The following is a 20,436-nucleotide window of genomic DNA, read 5'->3' as shown; positions in this document are numbered from 1 at the left end:
GCAGCCTGCGCACCAACCGCACACCAACCATCTAGCTAACTACAAACAGGAGACTGGGGTTAGATGGGAATATTTGTGGCCTGGTGTGACCAGCGGTCTAGGCCACTGCCTCCAGAACACATGTGCTGCTGCTCGCATGGGTTCCGATCCAACCCACTGCTCTTCTAGCACGCTCTCTCACCCTACCTTTCCTCTCACTCTGTCACCGTCCTACCTAATAAACGTGAAAAACCAGAAGAGGTGTATGTTTGCTCATGAAGTGTCTTCCTCCTCCTAGATGTGGCAGCAACTCTCCGGATGGGGGCCACCCCTCACGCTGCGGGTCTCACGCGCTCCCCCACCACCAAGCACCGTGAGCTGCCCACCATCAGCCTGACCAAGTCCTCCAGCACCCCCAAGTCTGCCTCTGACACCACCCACCTCTCCCCCAAATCAGCCGAGTCACACCACAGCCCACGCAGGACCAGCCCCACGCCACACGAGGTGAGACCACCAGCACTGTTTCACATCATTCAATCACTACTCACTAGGGGAGAATCACTACTCACTAGGGAGAATCACTACTCACTAGGGAGAATCACTACTCACTAGGGAGAATCACTACTCACTAGGGAGAATCACTACTCACTAGGGAGAATCACTACTCACTAGGGGAGAATCACTACTCACTAGGGGAGAATCACTACTCACTAGGGAGAATCCCTACTCACTAGGGGAGAATCACTACTCACTAGGGGAGAATCACTACTCACTAGGGGAGAATCACTACTCACTAGGGAGAATCACTACTCACTAGGGAGAATCACTACTCACTAGGGAGAATCACTACTCACTAGGGGAGAATCACTACTCACTAGGGGAGAATCACTACTCACTAGGGGAGAATCACTACTCACTAGGGGAGAATCACTACTCACTAGGGGAGAATCACTACTCACTAGGGGAGAATCACTACTCACTAGGGGAGAATCACTACTCACTAGGGGAGAATCACTACTCACTAGGGAGAATCACTACTCACTAGGGGAGAATCACTACTCACTAGGGAGAATCACTACTCACTAGGGAGAATCACTACTCACTAGGGAGAATCACTACTCACTAGGGGAGAATCACTACTCACTAGGGGAGAATCACTACTCACTAGGGGAGAATCACTACTCACTAGGGAGAATCACTACTCACTAGGGAGAATCACTACTCACTAGGGAGAATCACTACTCACTAGGGAGAATCACTACTCACTAGGGGAGAATCACTACTCACTAGGGGAGAATCACTACTCACTAGGCGAGAATCACTACTCAATAGGGGAGAATCACTACTCACTAGGGGAGAATCACTACTCACTAGGGAGAATCACTACTCACTAGGGAGAATCACTACTCACTAGGGAGAATCACTACTCACTAGGGAGAATCACTACTCACTAGGGAGAATCACTACTCACTAGGGGAGAATCACTACTCACTAGGGGAGAATCACTACTCACTAGGGAGAATCACTACTCACTAGGGAGAATCACTACTCACTAGGGGAGAATCACTACTCACTAGGGGAGAATCACTACTCACTAGGGAGAATCACTACTCACTAGGGAGAATCACTACTCACTAGGGGAGAATCACTACTCACTAGGGGAGAATCACTACTCACTAGGGGAGAATCACTACTCACTAGGGGAGAATCACTACTCAATAGGGGAGAATCACTACTCACTAGGGGAGAATCACTACTCAATAGGGGAGAATCACTACTCCCTAGGGGAGAATCACTACTCACTAGGGGAGAATCACTACTCACTAGGGGAGAATCACTACTCACTAGGGAGAATCACTACTCACTAGGGGAGAATCACTACTCACTAGGGGAGAATCACTACTCACTAGGGAGAATCACTACTCACTAGGGGAGAATCACTACTCACTAGGGGAGAATCACTACTCACTAGGGGAGAATCACTACTCACTAGGGAGAATCACTACTCACTAGGGAGAATCACTACTCACTAGGGAGAATCACTACTCACTAGGGGAGAATCACTACTCACTAGGGAGAATCACTACTCACTAGGGGAGAATCACTACTCACTGGGGAGAATCACTACTCACTAGGGGAGAATCACTACTCACTAGGGAGAATCACTACTCACTAGGGAGAATCACTACTCACTAGGGGAGAATCACTACTCACTAGGGGAGAATCACTACTCACTAGGGGAGAATCACTACTCACTAGGGAGAATCACTACTCACTAGGGAGAATCACTACTCACTAGGGAGAATCACTACTCACTAGGGGAGAATCACTACTCACTAGGGGATAATCACTACTCACTAGGGGAGAATCACTACTCAATAGGGGAGAATCACTACTCACTAGGGAGAGTCACTACTCACTAGGGGAGAATCACTACTCACTAGGGAGAATCACTACTTATTTCATATGGAGAGTTTCCAGTTTAACTTCAAATCGTGACCTGGAATCATGTGTAGTAGTCCAGTAGTCTTACCAAGGGCATGACTATATGGCCATTTCAGACTGACTCAGTGTTTTGGTTTTGGTTTAACTCCCGTACAGTAGCTAAAGAAATTAGCGTAGACTATCATTTGCAACACTCGCACAAAAATATTTTAATTTAAATAAAAATTATATTAGACATGCCACTGACATCTTTAGTCATGAGAATAATTGCTAAGCTATTTTCAATCAATTGGGCTCAAATCTTCCTCAAGTCCTCAAGATCAAACCACTCATGGATTGTCTCCTCTAAATGGCATTATCATTCCTATGGATTTGCATGTCAGACTTCATGAATTAAAAAAAACGTCATTAGCCTTTTTCTCTCTCTCTCATGGCACTGACTGTCCTAGCTAAGGATGAAATAAACAATGGCAAATACAGCACATACAGTGTTAGAGATAACAGAATAGGACCTAGTTGACGTTCGGGGGTCTGTCTGCTATCAGTGTTAGAGATAACAGGGTTTGGCCGGCCGGGATTTCCTTGTCCCATCACGCTCTAGTGACTCCTTGTGGCGGGCCGGGCGCCTGCAAGCTGACCCTCAGTCGCCAGCTGGACGGTGTTTCCTCCGACGCATTGGTGCGGCTTGCTTCCGGGTTAAGCAAGCAGTGTGTCAAGAAGCAGTGCGGCTTGGCAGGGTCGTGTTTCGGAGGACACATGGCTCTCGACCTTCACCTGTCCCGAGTCCGTAGGGGAGATGCAGCGATGCGACAAGACTATAACTACCAATTGGGAAGAAAAAGGGGTAAAAGTACAAAAAAAGTATTTAAAAAAAACAAAAAGGACAGAATAGGACATTGTTGAGGTTGGCTGATCTAAGTCTTCTCTCATTCAGTTTCCAGCTTTGTGCATTAACTTTTTTCTGTCTCTCTCACATGGCACTATAGTGTAGCACATCCAGTCTCTCTGTAGTGGGTATCCTCCCTCTCATCCAGTCTCTTTGTAGTGGGTATCTATCCTCCTTCTCATCCAGTCTCTCTGTAGTGGGTATCTATCCTCCCTCTCATCCAGTCTCTCTGTAGTGGGTATCTATCCTCCTTCTCATCCAGTCTCTGTGTAGTGGGTATCTATCCTCCCTCTCATCCAGTCTCTCTGTAGTATCTATCCTCCTTCTCATCCAGTCTCTCTGTAGTGGGTATCTATCCTCCTTCTCATCCAGTCTCTCTGTAGTGTCTATCCTCCTCATCCAGTCTCTCTGTAGTGGGTATCTATCCTCCCTCTCATCCAGTCTCTCTGTAGTGGGTATCTATCCTCCCTCTCATCCAGTCTCTCTGTAGTGGGTATCCTCCCTCTCATCCAGTCTCTTTGTAGTGGGTATCTATCCTCCTTCTCATCCAGTCTCTCTGTAGTGGGTATCTATCCTCCTTCTCATCCAGTCTCTCTGTAGTGGGTATCTATCCTCCCTCTCATCCAGTCTCTCTGTAGTATCTATCCTCCTTCTCATCCAGTCTCTCTGTAGTGGGTATCTATCCTCGTTACAAAGCGACTACAGTCATGGGAATGTGTACCTTCTCATCCAGTCTCTCTGTAGTGTCTATCCTCCTCATCCAGTCTCTCTGTAGTGGGTATCTATCCTCCCTCTCATCCAGTCTCTCTGTAGTGGGTATCTATCCTCCCTCTCATCCAGTCTCTCTGTAGTGGGTATCCTCCCTCTCATCCAGTCTCTCTGTAGTGGGTATCTATCCTCCCTCTCATCCAGTCTCTCTGTAGTGGGTATCTATCCTCCCTCTCATCCAGTCTCTCTGTAGTGGGTATCTATCCTCCCTCTCATCCAGTCTCTCTGTAGTGGGTATCTATCCTCCCTCTCATCCAGTCTCTCTGTAGTGGGTATCTATCCTCCCTCTCATCCAGTCTCTCTGTAGTATCTATCCTCCTTCTCATCCAGTCTCTCTGTAGTGGGTATCTATCCTCCTTCTCATCCAGTCTCTCTGTAGTGTCTATCCTCCTCATCCAGTCTCTCTGTAGTGGGTATCTATCCTCCTTCTCATCCAGTCTCTCTGTAGTGGGTATCTATCCTCCTTCTCATCCAGTCTCTCTGTAGTGTCTATCCTCCCTCTCATCCAGTCTCTCTGTAGTGTCTATCCTCCCTCTCATCCAGTCTCTCCATAGTGGGTATCTATCCTCCCTCTCATCCAGTCTCTCTGTAGTGGGTATCTATCCTCCTCATCCAGTCTCTCTGTAGTGGGTATCTAGCCTCCTTCTCATCCAGTCTCTCTGTAGTGTCTATCCTCCCTCTCATCCAGTCTCTCTGTAGTGGGTATCTATCCTCCCTCTCATCCAGTCTCTCTGTAGTGTCTATCCTCCTCATCCAGTCTCTCTGTAGTGGGTATCTATCCTCCTTCTCATCCAGTCTCTCTGTAGTGGGTATCTATCCTCCCTCTCATCCAGTCTCTCTGTAGTGGGTATCTATCCTCCCTCTCATCCAGTTTCTCTGTAGTGGGTATCTATCCTCCCTCTCATCCAGTCTCTCTGTAGTGGGTATCTATCCTCCCTCTCATCCAGTCTCTCTGTAGTGTCTATCCTCCCTCTCATCCAGTCTCTCTGTAGTGGGTGTCTATCCTCCCTCTCATCCAGTCTCTCTGTAGTATCTATCCTCCTTCTCATCCAGTCTCTCTGTAGTATCTATCCTCCCTCTCATCCAATCTCTCTGTAGTGGGTATCTATCCTCCCTCTCATCCAGTCTCTCTGTAGTATCTATCCTCCTTCTCATCCAGTCTCTCTGTAGTGTCTATCCTCCTTCTCATCCAGTCTCTCTGTAGTGGGTATCTATCCTCCCTCTCATCCAGTCTCTCTGTAGTGGGTATCTATCCTCCTTCTCATCCAGTCTCTCTGTAGTGGGTATCTATCCTCCTTCTCATCCAGTCTCTCTGTAGTGGGTATCTATCCTCCTTCTCATCCAGTCTCTCTGTAGTGGGTATCTATCCTCCTTCTCATCCAGTCTCTCTGTAGTATCTATCCTCCTTCTCATCCAGTCTCTCTGTCGTGTCTATCCTCCCTCTCATCCAGTCTCTCTGTAGTGGGTATCTATCCTCCTTCTCATCCAGTCTCTCTGTAGTATCTATCCTCCTTCTCATCCAGTCTCTCTGTCGTGTCTATCCTCCTTCTCATCCAGTCTCTCTGTAGTGTCTATCCTCCTCATCCAGTCTCTCTGTAGTGTCTATCCTCCCTCTCATCCAGTCTCTCTGTAGTGTCTATCCTCCCTCTCATCCAGTCTCTCGGTAGTGGGTATCTATCCTCCCTCTCATCCAGTCTCTCTGTAGTGGGTATCTATCCTCCCTCTCATCCAGTCTCTCTGTAGTGGGTATCTATCCTCCCTCTCATCCAGTCTCTCTGTAGTGGGTATATATCCTCCTTCTCATCCAGTCTCTCTGTAGTGGGTATCTATCCTCCCTCTCATCCAGTCTCTCTGTAGTGGGTATCTATCCTCCTTCTCATCCAGTCTCTCTGTAGTATCTATCCTCCTTCTCATCCAGTCTCTCTGTAGTGGGTATCTATCCTCCTTCTCATCCAGTCTCTCTGTAGTGGGTATCTATCCTCCTTCTCATCCAGTCTCTCTGTCGTATCTATCCTCCCTCTCATCCAGTCTCTCTGTAGTGTCTATCCTCCTTCTCATCCAGTCTCTCTGTAGTGTCTATCCTCCCTCTCATCCAGTCTCTCTGTAGTGGGTATCTATCCTCCTTCTCATCCAGTCTCTCTGTAGTGGGTATCTATCCTCCCTCTCATCCAGTCTCTCTGTAGTGGGTATCTATCCTCCTTCTCACCCAGTCTCTCTGTAGTATATATCCTCCTTCTCATCCAGTCTCTCTGTAGTATCTATCCTCCCTCTCATCCAGTCTCTCTGTAGTGTCTATCCTCCCTCTCATCCAGTCTCTCTGTAGTGGGTATCTATCCTCCTTCTCATCCAGTCTCTCTGTAGTGGGTATCTATCCTCCCTCTCATCCAGTCTCTCTGTAGTGGGTATCCTCCCTCTCATCCAGTCTCTCTGTAGTGGGTATCCTCCCTCTCATCCAGTCTCTCCATAGTGGGTATCTATCCTCCCTCTCATCCAGTCTCTCCATAGTGGGTATCTATACTCCTCATCCAGTCTCTCTGTAGTGGGTATCTATACTCCTTCTCATCCAGTCTCTCTGTAGTGGGTATCTATCCTCCCTCTCATCCAGTCTCTCTGTAGTGGGTATCTATCCTCCTTTTCATCCAGTCTCTCTGTAGTGGGTATCTATCCTCCTTTTCATCCAGTCTCTCTGTAGTGGGTATCTATCCTCCCTCTCATCCAGTCTCTCTGTAGTGGGTATCTATCCTCCTTCTCATCCAGTCTCTCTGTAGTGGGTATCTATCCTCCTTCTCATCCAGTCTCTCTGTAGTATCTATCCTCCTTCTCATCCAGTCTCTCTGTGGTGGGTATCTATCCTCCTTCTCATCCAGTCTCTCTGTAGTATCTATCCTCCTTCTCATCCAGTCTCTCTGTCGTGTCTATCCTCCCTCTCATCCAGTCTCTCTGTAGTGGGTATCTATCCTCCTTCTCATCCAGTCTCTCTGTAGTATCTATCCTCCTTCTCATCCAGTCTCTCTGTCGTGTCTATCCTCCTTCTCATCCAGTCTCTCTGTAGTGTCTATCCTCCTCATCCAGTCTCTCTGTAGTGTCTATCCTCCCTCTCATCCAGTCTCTCTGTAGTGTCTATCCTCCCTCTCATCCAGTCTCTCGGTAGTGGGTATCTATCCTCCCTCTCATCCAGTCTCTCTGTAGTGGGTATCTATCCTCCCTCTCATCCAGTCTCTCTGTAGTGGGTATCTATCCTCCCTCTCATCCAGTCTCTCTGTAGTGGGTATATATCCTCCTTCTCATCCAGTCTCTCTGTAGTGGGTATCTATCCTCCCTCTCATCCAGTCTCTCTGTAGTGGGTATCTATCCTCCTTCTCATCCAGTCTCTCTGTAGTATCTATCCTCCTTCTCATCCAGTCTCTCTGTAGTGGGTATCTATCCTCCTTCTCATCCAGTCTCTCTGTAGTGGGTATCTATCCTCCTTCTCATCCAGTCTCTCTGTCGTATCTATCCTCCCTCTCATCCAGTCTCTCTGTAGTGTCTATCCTCCTTCTTATCCAGTCTCTCTGTAGTGTCTATCCTCCCTCTCATCCAGTCTCTCTGTAGTGGGTATCTATCCTCCTTCTCATCCAGTCTCTCTGTAGTGGGTATCTATCCTCCCTCTCATCCAGTCTCTCTGTAGTGGGTATCTATCCTCCTTCTCACCCAGAGTCTCTGTAGTATCTATCCTCCTTCTCATCCAGTCTCTCTGTAGTATCTATCCTCCCTCTCATCCAGTCTCTCTGTAGTGTCTATCCTCCCTCTCATCCAGTCTCTCTGTAGTGGGTATCTATCCTCCTTCTCATCCAGTCTCTCTGTAGTGGGTATCTATCCTCCCTCTCATCCAGTCTCTCTGTAGTGGGTATCCTCCCTCTCATCCAGTCTCTCTGTAGTGGGTATCCTCCCTCTCATCCAGTCTCTCCATAGTGGGTATCTATCCTCCCTCTCATCCAGTCTCTCTGTAGTGGGTATCTATCCTCCTCATCCAGTCTCTCTGTAGTGGGTATCTATACTCCTTCTCATCCAGTCTCTCTGTAGTGGGTATCTATCCTCCCTCTCATCCAGTCTCTCTGTAGTGGGTATCTATCCTCCTTTTCATCTAGTCTCTCTCTGTAGTGGGTATCTATCCTCCTTTTCATCCAGTCTCTCTGTAGTGGGTATCTATCCTCCCTCTCATCCAGTCTCTCTGTAGTGGGTATCTATCCTCCTTCTCATCCAGTCTCTCTGTAGTGTCTATCCTCCCTCTCATCCAGTCTCTCTGTAGTGGGTATATATCCTCCTTTTCATCCAGTCTCTCTGTAGTGGGTATCCTCCCTCTCATCCAGTCTCTCTGTAGTGGGTATCTATCCTCCTTCTCATCCAGTCTCTCTGTAGTGGGTATCTATCCTCCTTTTCATCCATTCTCTCTGTAGTGGGCATCCTCCCTCTCATCCAGTCTCTCTGTAGTGGGTATCTATCCTCCTTCTCATCCAGTCTCTCTGTAGTGGGTATCTATCCTCCTTCTCATCCAGTCTCTCTGTCGTGTCTATCCTCCCTCTCATCCAGTCTCTCTGTAGTGGGTATCTATCCTCCCTCTCATCCAGTCTCTCTGTAGTGGGTATCTATCCTCCTTCTCATCCAGTCTCTCTGTCGTATCTATCCTCCTTCTCATCCAGTCTCTCTGTAGTGTCTATCCTCCTCATCCAGTCTCTCTGTAGTGGGTATCTATCCTCCTTCTCATCCAGTCTCTCTGTAGTGGGTATCTATCCTCCTTTTCATCCAGTCTCTCTGTAGTGGGTATCCTCCCTCTCATCCAGTCTCTCTGTAGTGGGTATCTATCCTCCTTCTCATCCAGTCTCTCTGTAGTGGGTATCTATCCTCCTTCTCATCCAGTCTCTCTGTCGTGTCTATCCTCCCTCTCATCCAGTCTCTCTGTGGTGGGTATCTATCCTCCTTCTCATCCAGTCTCTCTGTCGTATCTATCCTCCCTCTCATCCAGTCTCTCTGTAGTGGGTATCTATCCTCCTTCTCATCCAGTCTCTCTGTAGTGTCTATCCTCCCTCTCATCCAGTCTCTCTGTCATGGGTATCTATCCTCCCTCTCATCCAGTCTCTCTGTAGTGGGTATCTATCCTCCTTCTCATCCAGTCTCTCTGTAGTGGGTATCTATCCTCCTTCTCATCCAGTCTCTCTGTAGTATCTATCCTCCTTCTCATCCAGTCTCTCTGTAGTATCTATCCTCCTTCTCATCCAGTCTCTCTGTAGTGTCTATCCTCCTCATCCAGTCTCTCTGTAGTGTCTATCCTCCCTCTCATCCAGTCTCTCTGTAGTGTCTATCCTCCCTCTCATCCAGTCTCTCGGTAGTGGGTATCTATCCTCCCTCTCATCCAGTCTCTCTGTAGTGGGTATCTATCCTCCCTCTCATCCAGTCTCTCTGTAGTGGGTATCTATCCTCCCTCTCATCCAGTCTCTCTGTAGTGGGTATCTATCCTCCTTCTCATCCAGTCTCTCTGTAGTGGGTATCTATCCTCCCTCTCATCCAGTCTCTCTGTAGTGGGTATCTATCCTCCTTCTCATCCAGTCTCTCTGTAGTATCTATCCTCCTTCTCATCCAGTCTCTCTGTAGTGGGTATCTATCCTCCTTCTCATCCAGTCTCTCTGTAGTGGGTATCTATCCTCCTTCTCATCCAGTCTCTCTGTCGTATCTATCCTCCCTCTCATCCAGTCTCTCTGTAGTGTCTATCCTCCTTCTCATCCAGTCTCTCTGTAGTGTCTATCCTCCCTCTCATCCAGTCTCTCTGTAGAGGGTATCTATCCTCCTTCTCATCCAGTCTCTCTGTAGTGGGTATCTATCCTCCCTCTCATCCAGTCTCTCTGTAGTGGGTATCTATCCTCCTTCTCACCCAGTCTCTCTGTAGTATCTATCCTCCTTCTCATCCAGTCTCTCTGTAGTATCTTTCCTCCCTCTCATCCAGTCTCCCTGTAGTGTCTATCCTCCCTCTCATCCAGTCTCTCTGTAGTGGGTATCTATCCTCCTTCTCATCCAGTCTCTCTGTAGTGGGTATCTATCCTCCCTCTCATCCAGTCTCTCTGTAGTGGGTATCCTCCCTCTCATCCAGTCTCTCTGTAGTGGGTATCCTCCCTCTCATCCAGTCTCTCCATAGTGGGTATCTATCCTCCCTCTCATCCAGTCTCTCCATAGTGAGTATCTATCCTCCTTCTCATCCAGTCTCTCTGTAGTGGGTATCTATCCTCCTTCTCATCCAGTCTCTCTGTAGTGGGTATCTATCCTCCCTCTCATCCAGTCTCTCTGTAGTGGGTATCTATCCTCCTTTTCATCCAGTCTCTCCGTAGTGGGTATCTATCCTCCCTCTCATCCAGTCTCTCCATAGTGAGTATCTATCCTCCTTCTCATCCAGTCTCTCTGTAGTGGGTATCTATCTTCCCTCTCATCCAGTCTCTCTGTAGTGGGTATCTATCCTCCTTCTCACCCAGTCTCTCTGTAGTATCTATCCTCCTTCTCATCCAGTCTCTCTGTAGTATCTTTCCTCCCTCTCATCCAGTCTCTCTGTAGTGTCTATCCTCCCTCTCATCCAGTCTCTCTGTAGTGGGTATCTATCCTCCTTCTCATCCAGTCTCTCTGTAGTGGGTATCTATCCTCCCTCTCATCCAGTCTCTCTGTAGTGGGTATCCTCCCTCTCATCCAGTCTCTCTGTAGTGGGTATCCTCCCTCTCATCCAGTCTCTCCATAGTGGGTATCTATCCTCCTCTCATCCAGTCTCTCCATAGTGAGTATCTATCCTCCTTCTCATCCAGTCTCTCTGTAGTGGGTATCTATCCTCCTTCTCATCCAGTCTCTCTGTAGTGGGTATCTATCCTCCCTCTCATCCAGTCTCTCTGTAGTGGGTATCTATCCTCCTTCTCACCCAGTCTCTCTGTAGTATATATCCTCCTTCTCATCCAGTCTCTCTGTAGTATCTATCCTCCCTCTCATCCAGTCTCTCTGTAGTGTCTATCCTCCCTCTCATCCAGTCTCTCTGTAGTGGGTATCTATCCTCCTTCTCATCCAGTCTCTCTGTAGTGGGTATCTATCCTCCCTCTCATCCAGTCTCTCTGTAGTGGGTATCCTCCCTCTCATCCAGTCTCTCTGTAGTGGGTATCCTCCCTCTCATCCAGTCTCTCCATAGTGGGTATCTATCCTCCCTCTCATCCAGTCTCTCCATAGTGGGTATCTATACTCCTCATCCAGTCTCTCTGTAGTGGGTATCTATACTCCTTCTCATCCAGTCTCTCTGTAGTGGGTATCTATCCTCCCTCTCATCCAGTCTCTCTGTAGTGGGTATCTATCCTCCTTTTCATCCAGTCTCTCTGTAGTGGGTATCTATCCTCCTTTTCATCCAGTCTCTCTGTAGTGGGTATCTATCCTCCCTCTCATCCAGTCTCTCTGTAGTGGGTATCTATCCTCCTTCTCATCCAGTCTCTCTGTAGTGGGTATCTATCCTCCTTCTCATCCAGTCTCTCTGTAGTATCTATCCTCCTTCTCATCCAGTCTCTCTGTAGTGGGTATCTATCCTCCTTCTCATCCAGTCTCTCTGTAGTATCTATCCTCCTTCTCATCCAGTCTCTCTGTCGTGTCTATCCTCCCTCTCATCCAGTCTCTCTGTAGTGGGTATCTATCCTCCTTCTCATCCAGTCTCTCTGTAGTATCTATCCTCCTTCTCATCCAGTCTCTCTGTCGTGTCTATCCTCCTTCTCATCCAGTCTCTCTGTAGTGTCTATCCTCCTCATCCAGTCTCTCTGTAGTGTCTATCCTCCCTCTCATCCAGTCTCTCTGTAGTGTCTATCCTCCCTCTCATCCAGTCTCTCGGTAGTGGGTATCTATCCTCCCTCTCTTCCAGTCTCTCTGTAGTGGGTATCTATCCTCCCTCTCATCCAGTCTCTCTGTAGTGGGTATCTATCCTCCCTCTCATCCAGTCTCTCTGTAGTGGGTATATATCCTCCTTCTCATCCAGTCTCTCTGTAGTGGGTATCTATCCTCCCTCTCATCCAGTCTCTCTGTAGTGGGTATCTATCCTCCTTCTCATCCAGTCTCTCTGTAGTATCTATCCTCCTTCTCATCCAGTCTCTCTGTAGTGGGTATCTATCCTCCTTCTCATCCAGTCTCTCTGTAGTGGGTATCTATCCTCCTTCTCATCCAGTCTCTCTGTCGTATCTATCCTCCCTCTCATCCAGTCTCTCTGTAGTGTCTATCCTCCTTCTTATCCAGTCTCTCTGTAGTGTCTATCCTCCCTCTCATCCAGTCTCTCTGTAGTGGGTATCTATCCTCCTTCTCATCCAGTCTCTCTGTAGTGGGTATCTATCCTCCCTCTCATCCAGTCTCTCTGTAGTGGGTATCTATCCTCCTTCTCACCCAGAGTCTCTGTAGTATCTATCCTCCTTCTCATCCAGTCTCTCTGTAGTATCTATCCTCCCTCTCATCCAGTCTCTCTGTAGTGTCTATCCTCCCTCTCATCCAGTCTCTCTGTAGTGGGTATCTATCCTCCTTCTCATCCAGTCTCTCTGTAGTGGGTATCTATCCTCCCTCTCATCCAGTCTCTCTGTAGTGGGTATCCTCCCTCTCATCCAGTCTCTCTGTAGTGGGTATCCTCCCTCTCATCCAGTCTCTCCATAGTGGGTATCTATCCTCCCTCTCATCCAGTCTCTCTGTAGTGGGTATCTATCCTCCTCATCCAGTCTCTCTGTAGTGGGTATCTATACTCCTTCTCATCCAGTCTCTCTGTAGTGGGTATCTATCCTCCCTCTCATCCAGTCTCTCTGTAGTGGGTATCTATCCTCCTTTTCATCTAGTCTCTCTGTAGTGGGTATCTATCCTCCTTTTCATCCAGTCTCTCTGTAGTGGGTATCTATCCTCCCTCTCATCCAGTCTCTCTGTAGTGGGTATCTATCCTCCTTCTCATCCAGTCTCTCTGTAGTGTCTATCCTCCCTCTCATCCAGTCTCTCTGTAGTGGGTATATATCCTCCTTTTCATCCAGTCTCTCTGTAGTGGGTATCCTCCCTCTCATCCAGTCTCTCTGTAGTGGGTATCTATCCTCCTTCTCATCCAGTCTCTCTGTAGTGGGTATCTATCCTCCTTTTCATCCATTCTCTCTGTAGTGGGCATCCTCCCTCTCATCCAGTCTCTCTGTAGTGGGTATCTATCCTCCTTCTCATCCAGTCTCTCTGTAGTGGGTATCTATCCTCCTTCTCATCCAGTCTCTCTGTCGTGTCTATCCTCCCTCTCATCCAGTCTCTCTGTAGTGGGTATCTATCCTCCCTCTCATCCAGTCTCTCTGTAGTGGGTATCTATCCTCCTTCTCATCCAGTCTCTCTGTCGTATCTATCCTCCTTCTCATCCAGTCTCTCTGTAGTGTCTATCCTCCTCATCCAGTCTCTCTGTAGTGGGTATCTATCCTCCTTCTCATCCAGTCTCTCTGTAGTGGGTATCTATCCTCCTTTTCATCCAGTCTCTCTGTAGTGGGTATCCTCCCTCTCATCCAGTCTCTCTGTAGTGGGTATCTATCCTCCTTCTCATCCAGTCTCTCTGTAGTGGGTATCTATCCTCCTTCTCATCCAGTCTCTCTGTCGTGTCTATCCTCCCTCTCATCCAGTCTCTCTGTAGTGGGTATCTATCCTCCTTCTCATCCAGTCTCTCTGTCGTATCTATCCTCCCTCTCATCCAGTCTCTCTGTAGTGGGTATCTATCCTCCTTCTCATCCAGTCTCTCTGTAGTGTCTATCCTCCCTCTCATCCAGTCTCTCTGTCATGGGTATCTATCCTCCCTCTCATCCAGTCTCTCTGTAGTGGGTATCTATCCTCCTTCTCATCCAGTCTCTCTGTAGTGGGTATCTATCCTCCTTCTCATCCAGTCTCTCTGTAGTATCTATCCTCCTTCTCATCCAGTCTCTCTGTAGTATCTATCCTCCTTCTCATCCAGTCTCTCTGTAGTGTCTATCCTCCTCATCCAGTCTCTCTGTAGTGTCTATCCTCCCTCTCATCCAGTCTCTCTGTAGTGTCTATCCTCCCTCTCATCCAGTCTCTCGGTAGTGGGTATCTATCCTCCCTCTCATCCAGTCTCTCTGTAGTGGGTATCTATCCTCCCTCTCATCCAGTCTCTCTGTAGTGGGTATCTATCCTCCCTCTCATCCAGTCTCTCTGTAGTGGGTATCTATCCTCCTTCTCATCCAGTCTCTCTGTAGTGGGTATCTATCCTCCCTCTCATCCAGTCTCTCTGTAGTGGGTATCTATCCTCCTTCTCATCCAGTCTCTCTGTAGTATCTATCCTCCTTCTCATCCAGTCTCTCTGTAGTGGGTATCTATCCTCCTTCTCATCCAGTCTCTCTGTAGTGGGTATCTATCCTCCTTCTCATCCAGTCTCTCTGTCGTATCTATCCTCCCTCTCATCCAGTCTCTCTGTAGTGTCTATCCTCCTTCTCATCCAGTCTCTCTGTAGTGTCTATCCTCCCTCTCATCCAGTCTCTCTGTAGAGGGTATCTATCCTCCTTCTCATCCAGTCTCTCTGTAGTGGGTATCTATCCTCCCTCTCATCCAGTCTCTCTGTAGTGGGTATCTATCCTCCTTCTCACCCAGTCTCTCTGTAGTATCTATCCTCCTTCTCATCCAGTCTCTCTGTAGTATCTTTCCTCCCTCTCATCCAGTCTCCCTGTAGTGTCTATCCTCCCTCTCATCCAGTCTCTCTGTAGTGGGTATCTATCCTCCTTCTCATCCAGTCTCTCTGTAGTGGGTATCTATCCTCCCTCTCATCCAGTCTCTCTGTAGTTGGTATCCTCCCTCTCATCCAGTCTCTCTGTAGTGGGTATCCTCCCTCTCATCCAGTCTCTCCATAGTGGGTATCTATCCTCCCTCTCATCCAGTCTCTCCATAGTGAGTATCTATCCTCCTTCTCATCCAGTCTCTCTGTAGTGGGTATCTATCCTCCTTCTCATCCAGTCTCTCTGTAGTGGGTATCTATCCTCCCTCTCATCCAGTCTCTCTGTAGTGGGTATCTATCCTCCTTTTCATCCAGTCTCTCCGTAGTGGGTATCTATCCTCCCTCTCATCCAGTCTCTCCATAGTGAGTATCTATCCTCCTTCTCATCCAGTCTCTCTGTAGTGGGTATCTATCTTCCCTCTCATCCAGTCTCTCTGTAGTGGGTATCTATCCTCCTTCTCACCCAGTCTCTCTGTAGTATCTATCCTCCTTCTCATCCAGTCTCTCTGTAGTATCTTTCCTCCCTCTCATCCAGTCTCTCTGTAGTGTCTATCCTCCCTCTCATCCAGTCTCTCTGTAGTGGGTATCTATCCTCCTTCTCATCCAGTCTCTCTGTAGTGGGTATCTATCCTCCCTCTCATCCAGTCTCTCTGTAGTGGGTATCCTCCCTCTCATCCAGTCTCTCTGTAGTGGGTATCCTCCCTCTCATCCAGTCTCTCCATAGTGGGTATCTATCCTCCCTCTCATCCAGTCTCTCCATAGTGAGTATCTATCCTCCTTCTCATCCAGTCTCTCTGTAGTGGGTATCTATCCTCCTTCTCATCCAGTCTCTCTGTAGTGGGTATCTATCCTCCCTCTCATCCAGTCTCTCTGTAGTGGGTATCTATCCTCCTTTTCATCCAGTCTCTCTGTAGTGGGTATCTATCCTCCTTTTCATCCAGTCTCTCTGTAGTGGGTATCTATCCTCCCTCTCATCCAGTCTCTCTGTAGTGGGTATCTATCCTCCTTCTCATCCAGTCTCTCTGTAGTATCTATCCTCCTTCTCATCCAGTCTCTCTGTAGTGGGTATCTATCCTCCTTCTCATCCAGTCTCTCTGTAGTGGGTATCTATCCTCCTTCTCATCCAGTCTCTCTGTCGTATCTATCCTCCCTCTCATCCAGTCTCTCTGTAGTGTCTATCCTCCTTCTCATCCAGTCTCTCTGTAGTGTCTATCCTCCCTCTCATCCAGTCTCTCTGTAGTGGGTATCTATCCTCCTTCTCATCCAGTCTCTCTGTAGTGGGTATCTATCCTCCCTCTCATCCAGTCTCTCTGTAGTGGGTATCTATCCTCCTTTTCATCCAGTCTCTCTGTAGTGGGTATCTATCCTCCTTTTCATCCAGTCTCTCTGTAGTGGGTATCTATCCTCCCTCTCATCCAGTCTCTCTGTAGTGGGTATCTATCCTCCTTCTCATCCAGTCTCTCTGTAGTATCTATCCTCCTTCTCATCCAGTCTCTCTGTAGTGGGTATCTATCCTCCTTCTCATCCAGTCTCTCTGTAGTGGGTATCTATCCTCCTTCTCATCCAGTCTCTCTGTCGTATCTATCCTCCCTCTCATCCAGTCTCTCTGTAGTGTCTATCCTCCTTCTCATCCAGTCTCTCTGTAGTGTCTATCCTCCCTCTCATCCAGTCTCTCTGTAGTGGGTATCTATCCTCCTTCTCATCCAGTCTCTCTGTAGTGGGTATCTATCCTCCCTCTCATCCAGTCTCTCTGTAGTGGGTATCTATCCTCCTTCTCACCCAGTCTCTCTGTAGTATCTATCCTCCTTCTCATCCAGTCTCTCTGTAGTATCTATCCTCCCTCTCATCCAGTCTCTCTGTAGTGTCTATCCTCCCTCTCATCCAGTCTCTCTGTAGTGGGTATCTATCCTCCTTCTCATCCAGTCTCTCTGTAGTGGGTATCTATCCTCCCTCTCATCCAGTCTCTCTGTAGTGGGTATCCTCCCTCTAATCCAGTCTCTCTGTAGTGGGTATCCTCCCTCTCATCCAGTCTCTCCATAGTGGGTATCTATCCTCCCTCTCATCCAGTCTCTCCATAGTGGGTATATATACTCCTCATCCAGTCTCTCTGTAGTGGGTATCTATACTCCTTCTCATCCAGTCTCTCTGTAGTGGGTATCTATCCTCCCTCTCATCCAGTCTCTCTGTAGTGGGTATCTATCCTCCTTTTCATCCAGTCTCTCTGTAGTGGGTATCTATCCTCCTTTTCATCCAGTCTCTCTGTAGTGGGTATCTATCCTCCCTCTCATCCAGTCTCTCTGTAGTGGGTATCTATCCTCCTTCTCATCCAGTCTCTCTGTAGTGGGTATCTATCCTCCTTCTCATCCAGTCTCTCTGTAGTATCTATCCTCCTTCTCATCCAGTCTCTCTGTAGTGGGTATCTATCCTCCTTCTCATCCAGTCTCTCTGTAGTATCTATCCTCCTTCTCATCCAGTCTCTCTGTCGTGTCTATCCTCCCTCTCATCCAGTCTCTCTGTAGTGGGTATCTATCCTCCCTCTCATCCAGTCTCTCTGTAGTGGGTATCTATCCTCCTTCTCATCCAGTCTCTCTGTAGTGGGTATCTATCCTCCTTCTCATCCAGTCTCTCTGTAGTGGGTATCTATCCTCCTTCTCATCCAGTCTCTCTGTAGTGGGTATCTATCCTCCTTCTCATCCAGTCTCTCTGTCGTATCTATCCTCCCTCTCATCCAGTCTCTCTGTAGTGTCTATCCTCCTTCTTATCCAGTCTCTCTGTAGTGTCTATCCTCCCTCTCATCCAGTCTCTCTGTAGTGGGTATCTATCCTCCTTCTCATCCAGTCTCTCTGTAGTGGGTATCTATCCTCCCTCTCATCCAGTCTCTCTGTAGTGGGTATCTATCCTCCTTCTCACCCAGAGTCTCTGTAGTATCTATCCTCCTTCTCATCCAGTCTCTCTGTAGTATCTATCCTCCCTCTCATCCAGTCTCTCTGTAGTGTCTATCCTCCCTCTCATCCAGTCTCTCTGTAGTGGGTATCTATCCTCCTTCTCATCCAGTCTCTCTGTAGTGGGTATCTATCCTCCCTCTCATCCAGTCTCTCTGTAGTGGGTATCCTCCCTCTCATCCAGTCTCTCTGTAATGGGTATCCTCCCTCTCATCCAGTCTCTCCATAGTGGGTATCTATCCTCCCTCTCATCCAGTCTCTCTGTAGTGGGTATCTATCCTCCTCATCCAGTCTCTCTGTAGTGGGTATCTATACTCCTTCTCATCCAGTCTCTCTGTAGTGGGTATCTATCCTCCTTTTCATCTAGTCTCTCTGTAGTGGGTATCTATCCTCCTTTTCATCCAGTCTCTCTGTAGTGGGTATCTATCCTCCCTCTCATCCAGTCTCTCTGTAGTGGGTATCTATCCTCCTTCTCATCCAGTCTCTCTGTAGTGTCTATCCTCCCTCTCATCCAGTCTCTCTGTAGTGGGTATATATCCTCCTTTTCATCCAGTCTCTCTGTAGTGGGTTTCCTCCCTCTCATCCAGTCTCTCTGTAGTGGGTATCTATCCTCCTTCTCATCCAGTCTCTCTGTAGTGGGTATCTATCCTCCTTTTCATCCAGTCTCTCTGTAGTGGGCATCCTCCCTCTCATCCAGTCTCTCTGTAGTGGGTATCTATCCTCCTTCTCATCCAGTCTCTCTGTAGTGGGTATCTATCCTCCTTCTCATCCAGTCTCTCTGTCGTGTCTATCCTCCCTCTCATCCAGTCTCTCTGTAGTGGGTATCTATCCTCCCTCTCATCCAGTCTCTCTGTAGTGGGTATCTATCCTCCTTCTCATCCAGTCTCTCTGTCGTATCTATCCTCCTTCTCATCCAGTCTCTCTGTAGTGTCTATCCTCCTCATCCAGTCTCTCTGTAGTGGGTATCTATCCTCCTTCTCATCCAGTCTCTCTGTAGTGGGTATCTATCCTCCTTTTCATCCAGTCTCTCTGTAGTGGGTATCCTCCCTCTCATCCAGTCTCTCTGTAGTGGGTATCTATCCTCCTTCTCATCCAGTCTCTCTGTAGTGTGTATCTATCCTCCTTCTCATCCAGTCTCTCTGTCGTGTCTATCCTCCCTCTCATCCAGTCTCTCTGTAGTGGGTATCTATCCTCCTTCTCATCCAGTCTCTCTGTCGTATCTATCCTCCCTCTCATCCAGTCTCTCTGTAGTGGGTATCTATCCTCCTTCTCATCCAGTCTCTCTGTAGTGTCTATCCTCCCTCTCATCCAGTCTCTCTGTCATGGGTATCTATCCTCCCTCTCATCCAGTCTCTCTGTAGTGGGTATCTATCCTCCTTCTCATCCAGTCTCTCTGTAGTGGGTATCTATCCTCCTTCTCATCCAGTCTCTCTGTAGTATCTATCCTCCTTCTCATCCAGTCTCTCTGTAGTATCTATCCTCCTTCTCATCCAGTCTCTCTGTAGTGTCTATCCTCCTCATCCAGTCTCTCTGTAGTGTCTATCCTCCCTCTCATCCAGTCTCTCTGTAGTGTCTATCCTCCCTCTCATCCAGTCTCTCGGTAGTGGGTATCTATCCTCCCTCTCATCCAGTCTCTCTGTAGTGGGTATCTATCCTCCCTCTCATCCAGTCTCTCTGTAGTGGGTATCTATCCTCCCTCTCATCCAGTCTCTCTGTAGTGGGTATCTATCCTCCTTCTCATCCAGTCTCTCTGTAGTGGGTATCTATCCTCCCTCTCATCCAGTCTCTCTGTAGTGGGTATCTATCCTCCTTCTCATCCAGTCTCTCTGTAGTATCTATCCTCCTTCTCATCCAGTCTCTCTGTAGTGGGTATCTATCCTCCTTCTCATCCAGTCTCTCTGTAGTGGGTATCTATCCTCCTTCTCATCCAGTCTCTCTGTCGTATCTATCCTCCCTCTCATCCAGTCTCTCTGTAGTGTCTATCCTCCTTCTCATCCAGTCTCTCTGTAGTGTCTATCCTCCCTCTCATCCAGTCTCTCTGTAGTGGGTATCTATCCTCCTTCTCATCCAGTCTCTCTGTAGTGGGTATCTATCCTCCCTCTCATCCAGTCTCTCTGTAGTGGGTATCTATCCTCCTTCTCACCCAGTCTCTCTGTAGTATCTATCCTCCTTCTCATCCAGTCTCTCTGTAGTATCTTTCCTCCCTCTCATCCAGTCTCCCTGTAGTGTCTATCCTCCCTCTCATCCAGTCTCTCTGTAGTGGGTATCTATCCTCCTTCTCATCCAGTCTCTCTGTAGTGGGTATCTATCCTCCCTCTCATCCAGTCTCTCTGTAGTGGGTATCCTCCCTCTCATCCAGTCTCTCTGTAGTGGGTATCCTCCCTCTCATCCAGTCTCTCCATAGTGGGTATCTATCCTCCCTCTCATCCAGTCTCTCCATAGTGAGTATCTATCCTCCTTCTCATCCAGTCTCTCTGTAGTGGGTATCTATCCTCCTTCTCATCCAGTCTCTCTGTAGTGGGTATCTATCCTCCCTCTCATCCAGTCTCTCTGTAGTGGGTATCTATCCTCCTTTTCATCCAGTCTCTCCGTAGTGGGTATCTATCCTCCCTCTCATCCAGTCTCTCCATAGTGAGTATCTATCCTCCTTCTCATCCAGTCTCTCT

General features: G+C 48.1%; 1 protein-coding gene across 2 annotated transcripts in view; it reads left to right on the top strand.

Moving 5' to 3' along the window:
* The window catches only part of LOC121580084 (RIMS-binding protein 2), a 93,464-nt gene that overhangs the window by 35,656 nt on the left and 37,372 nt on the right, over nucleotides 1–20,436 (top strand). For both annotated transcript variants that reach the window (XM_045224226.1, XM_045224227.1), the window contains one exon: nucleotides 278–483. In XM_045224226.1, the coding sequence (XP_045080161.1) occupies nucleotides 278–483 (206 nt within the window). The remainder of the gene's footprint in view (nucleotides 1–277; nucleotides 484–20,436) is intronic.

The sequence above is a fragment of the Coregonus clupeaformis genome, chromosome 13 (genome assembly GCF_020615455.1).
Source record: "Coregonus clupeaformis isolate EN_2021a chromosome 13, ASM2061545v1, whole genome shotgun sequence".
NCBI lineage: Eukaryota > Metazoa > Chordata > Actinopteri > Salmoniformes > Salmonidae > Coregonus > Coregonus clupeaformis.
The sequence above is the reverse complement of the archived record's forward strand: the minus strand, read 5'-3'. Positions and strand labels throughout refer to the sequence as shown.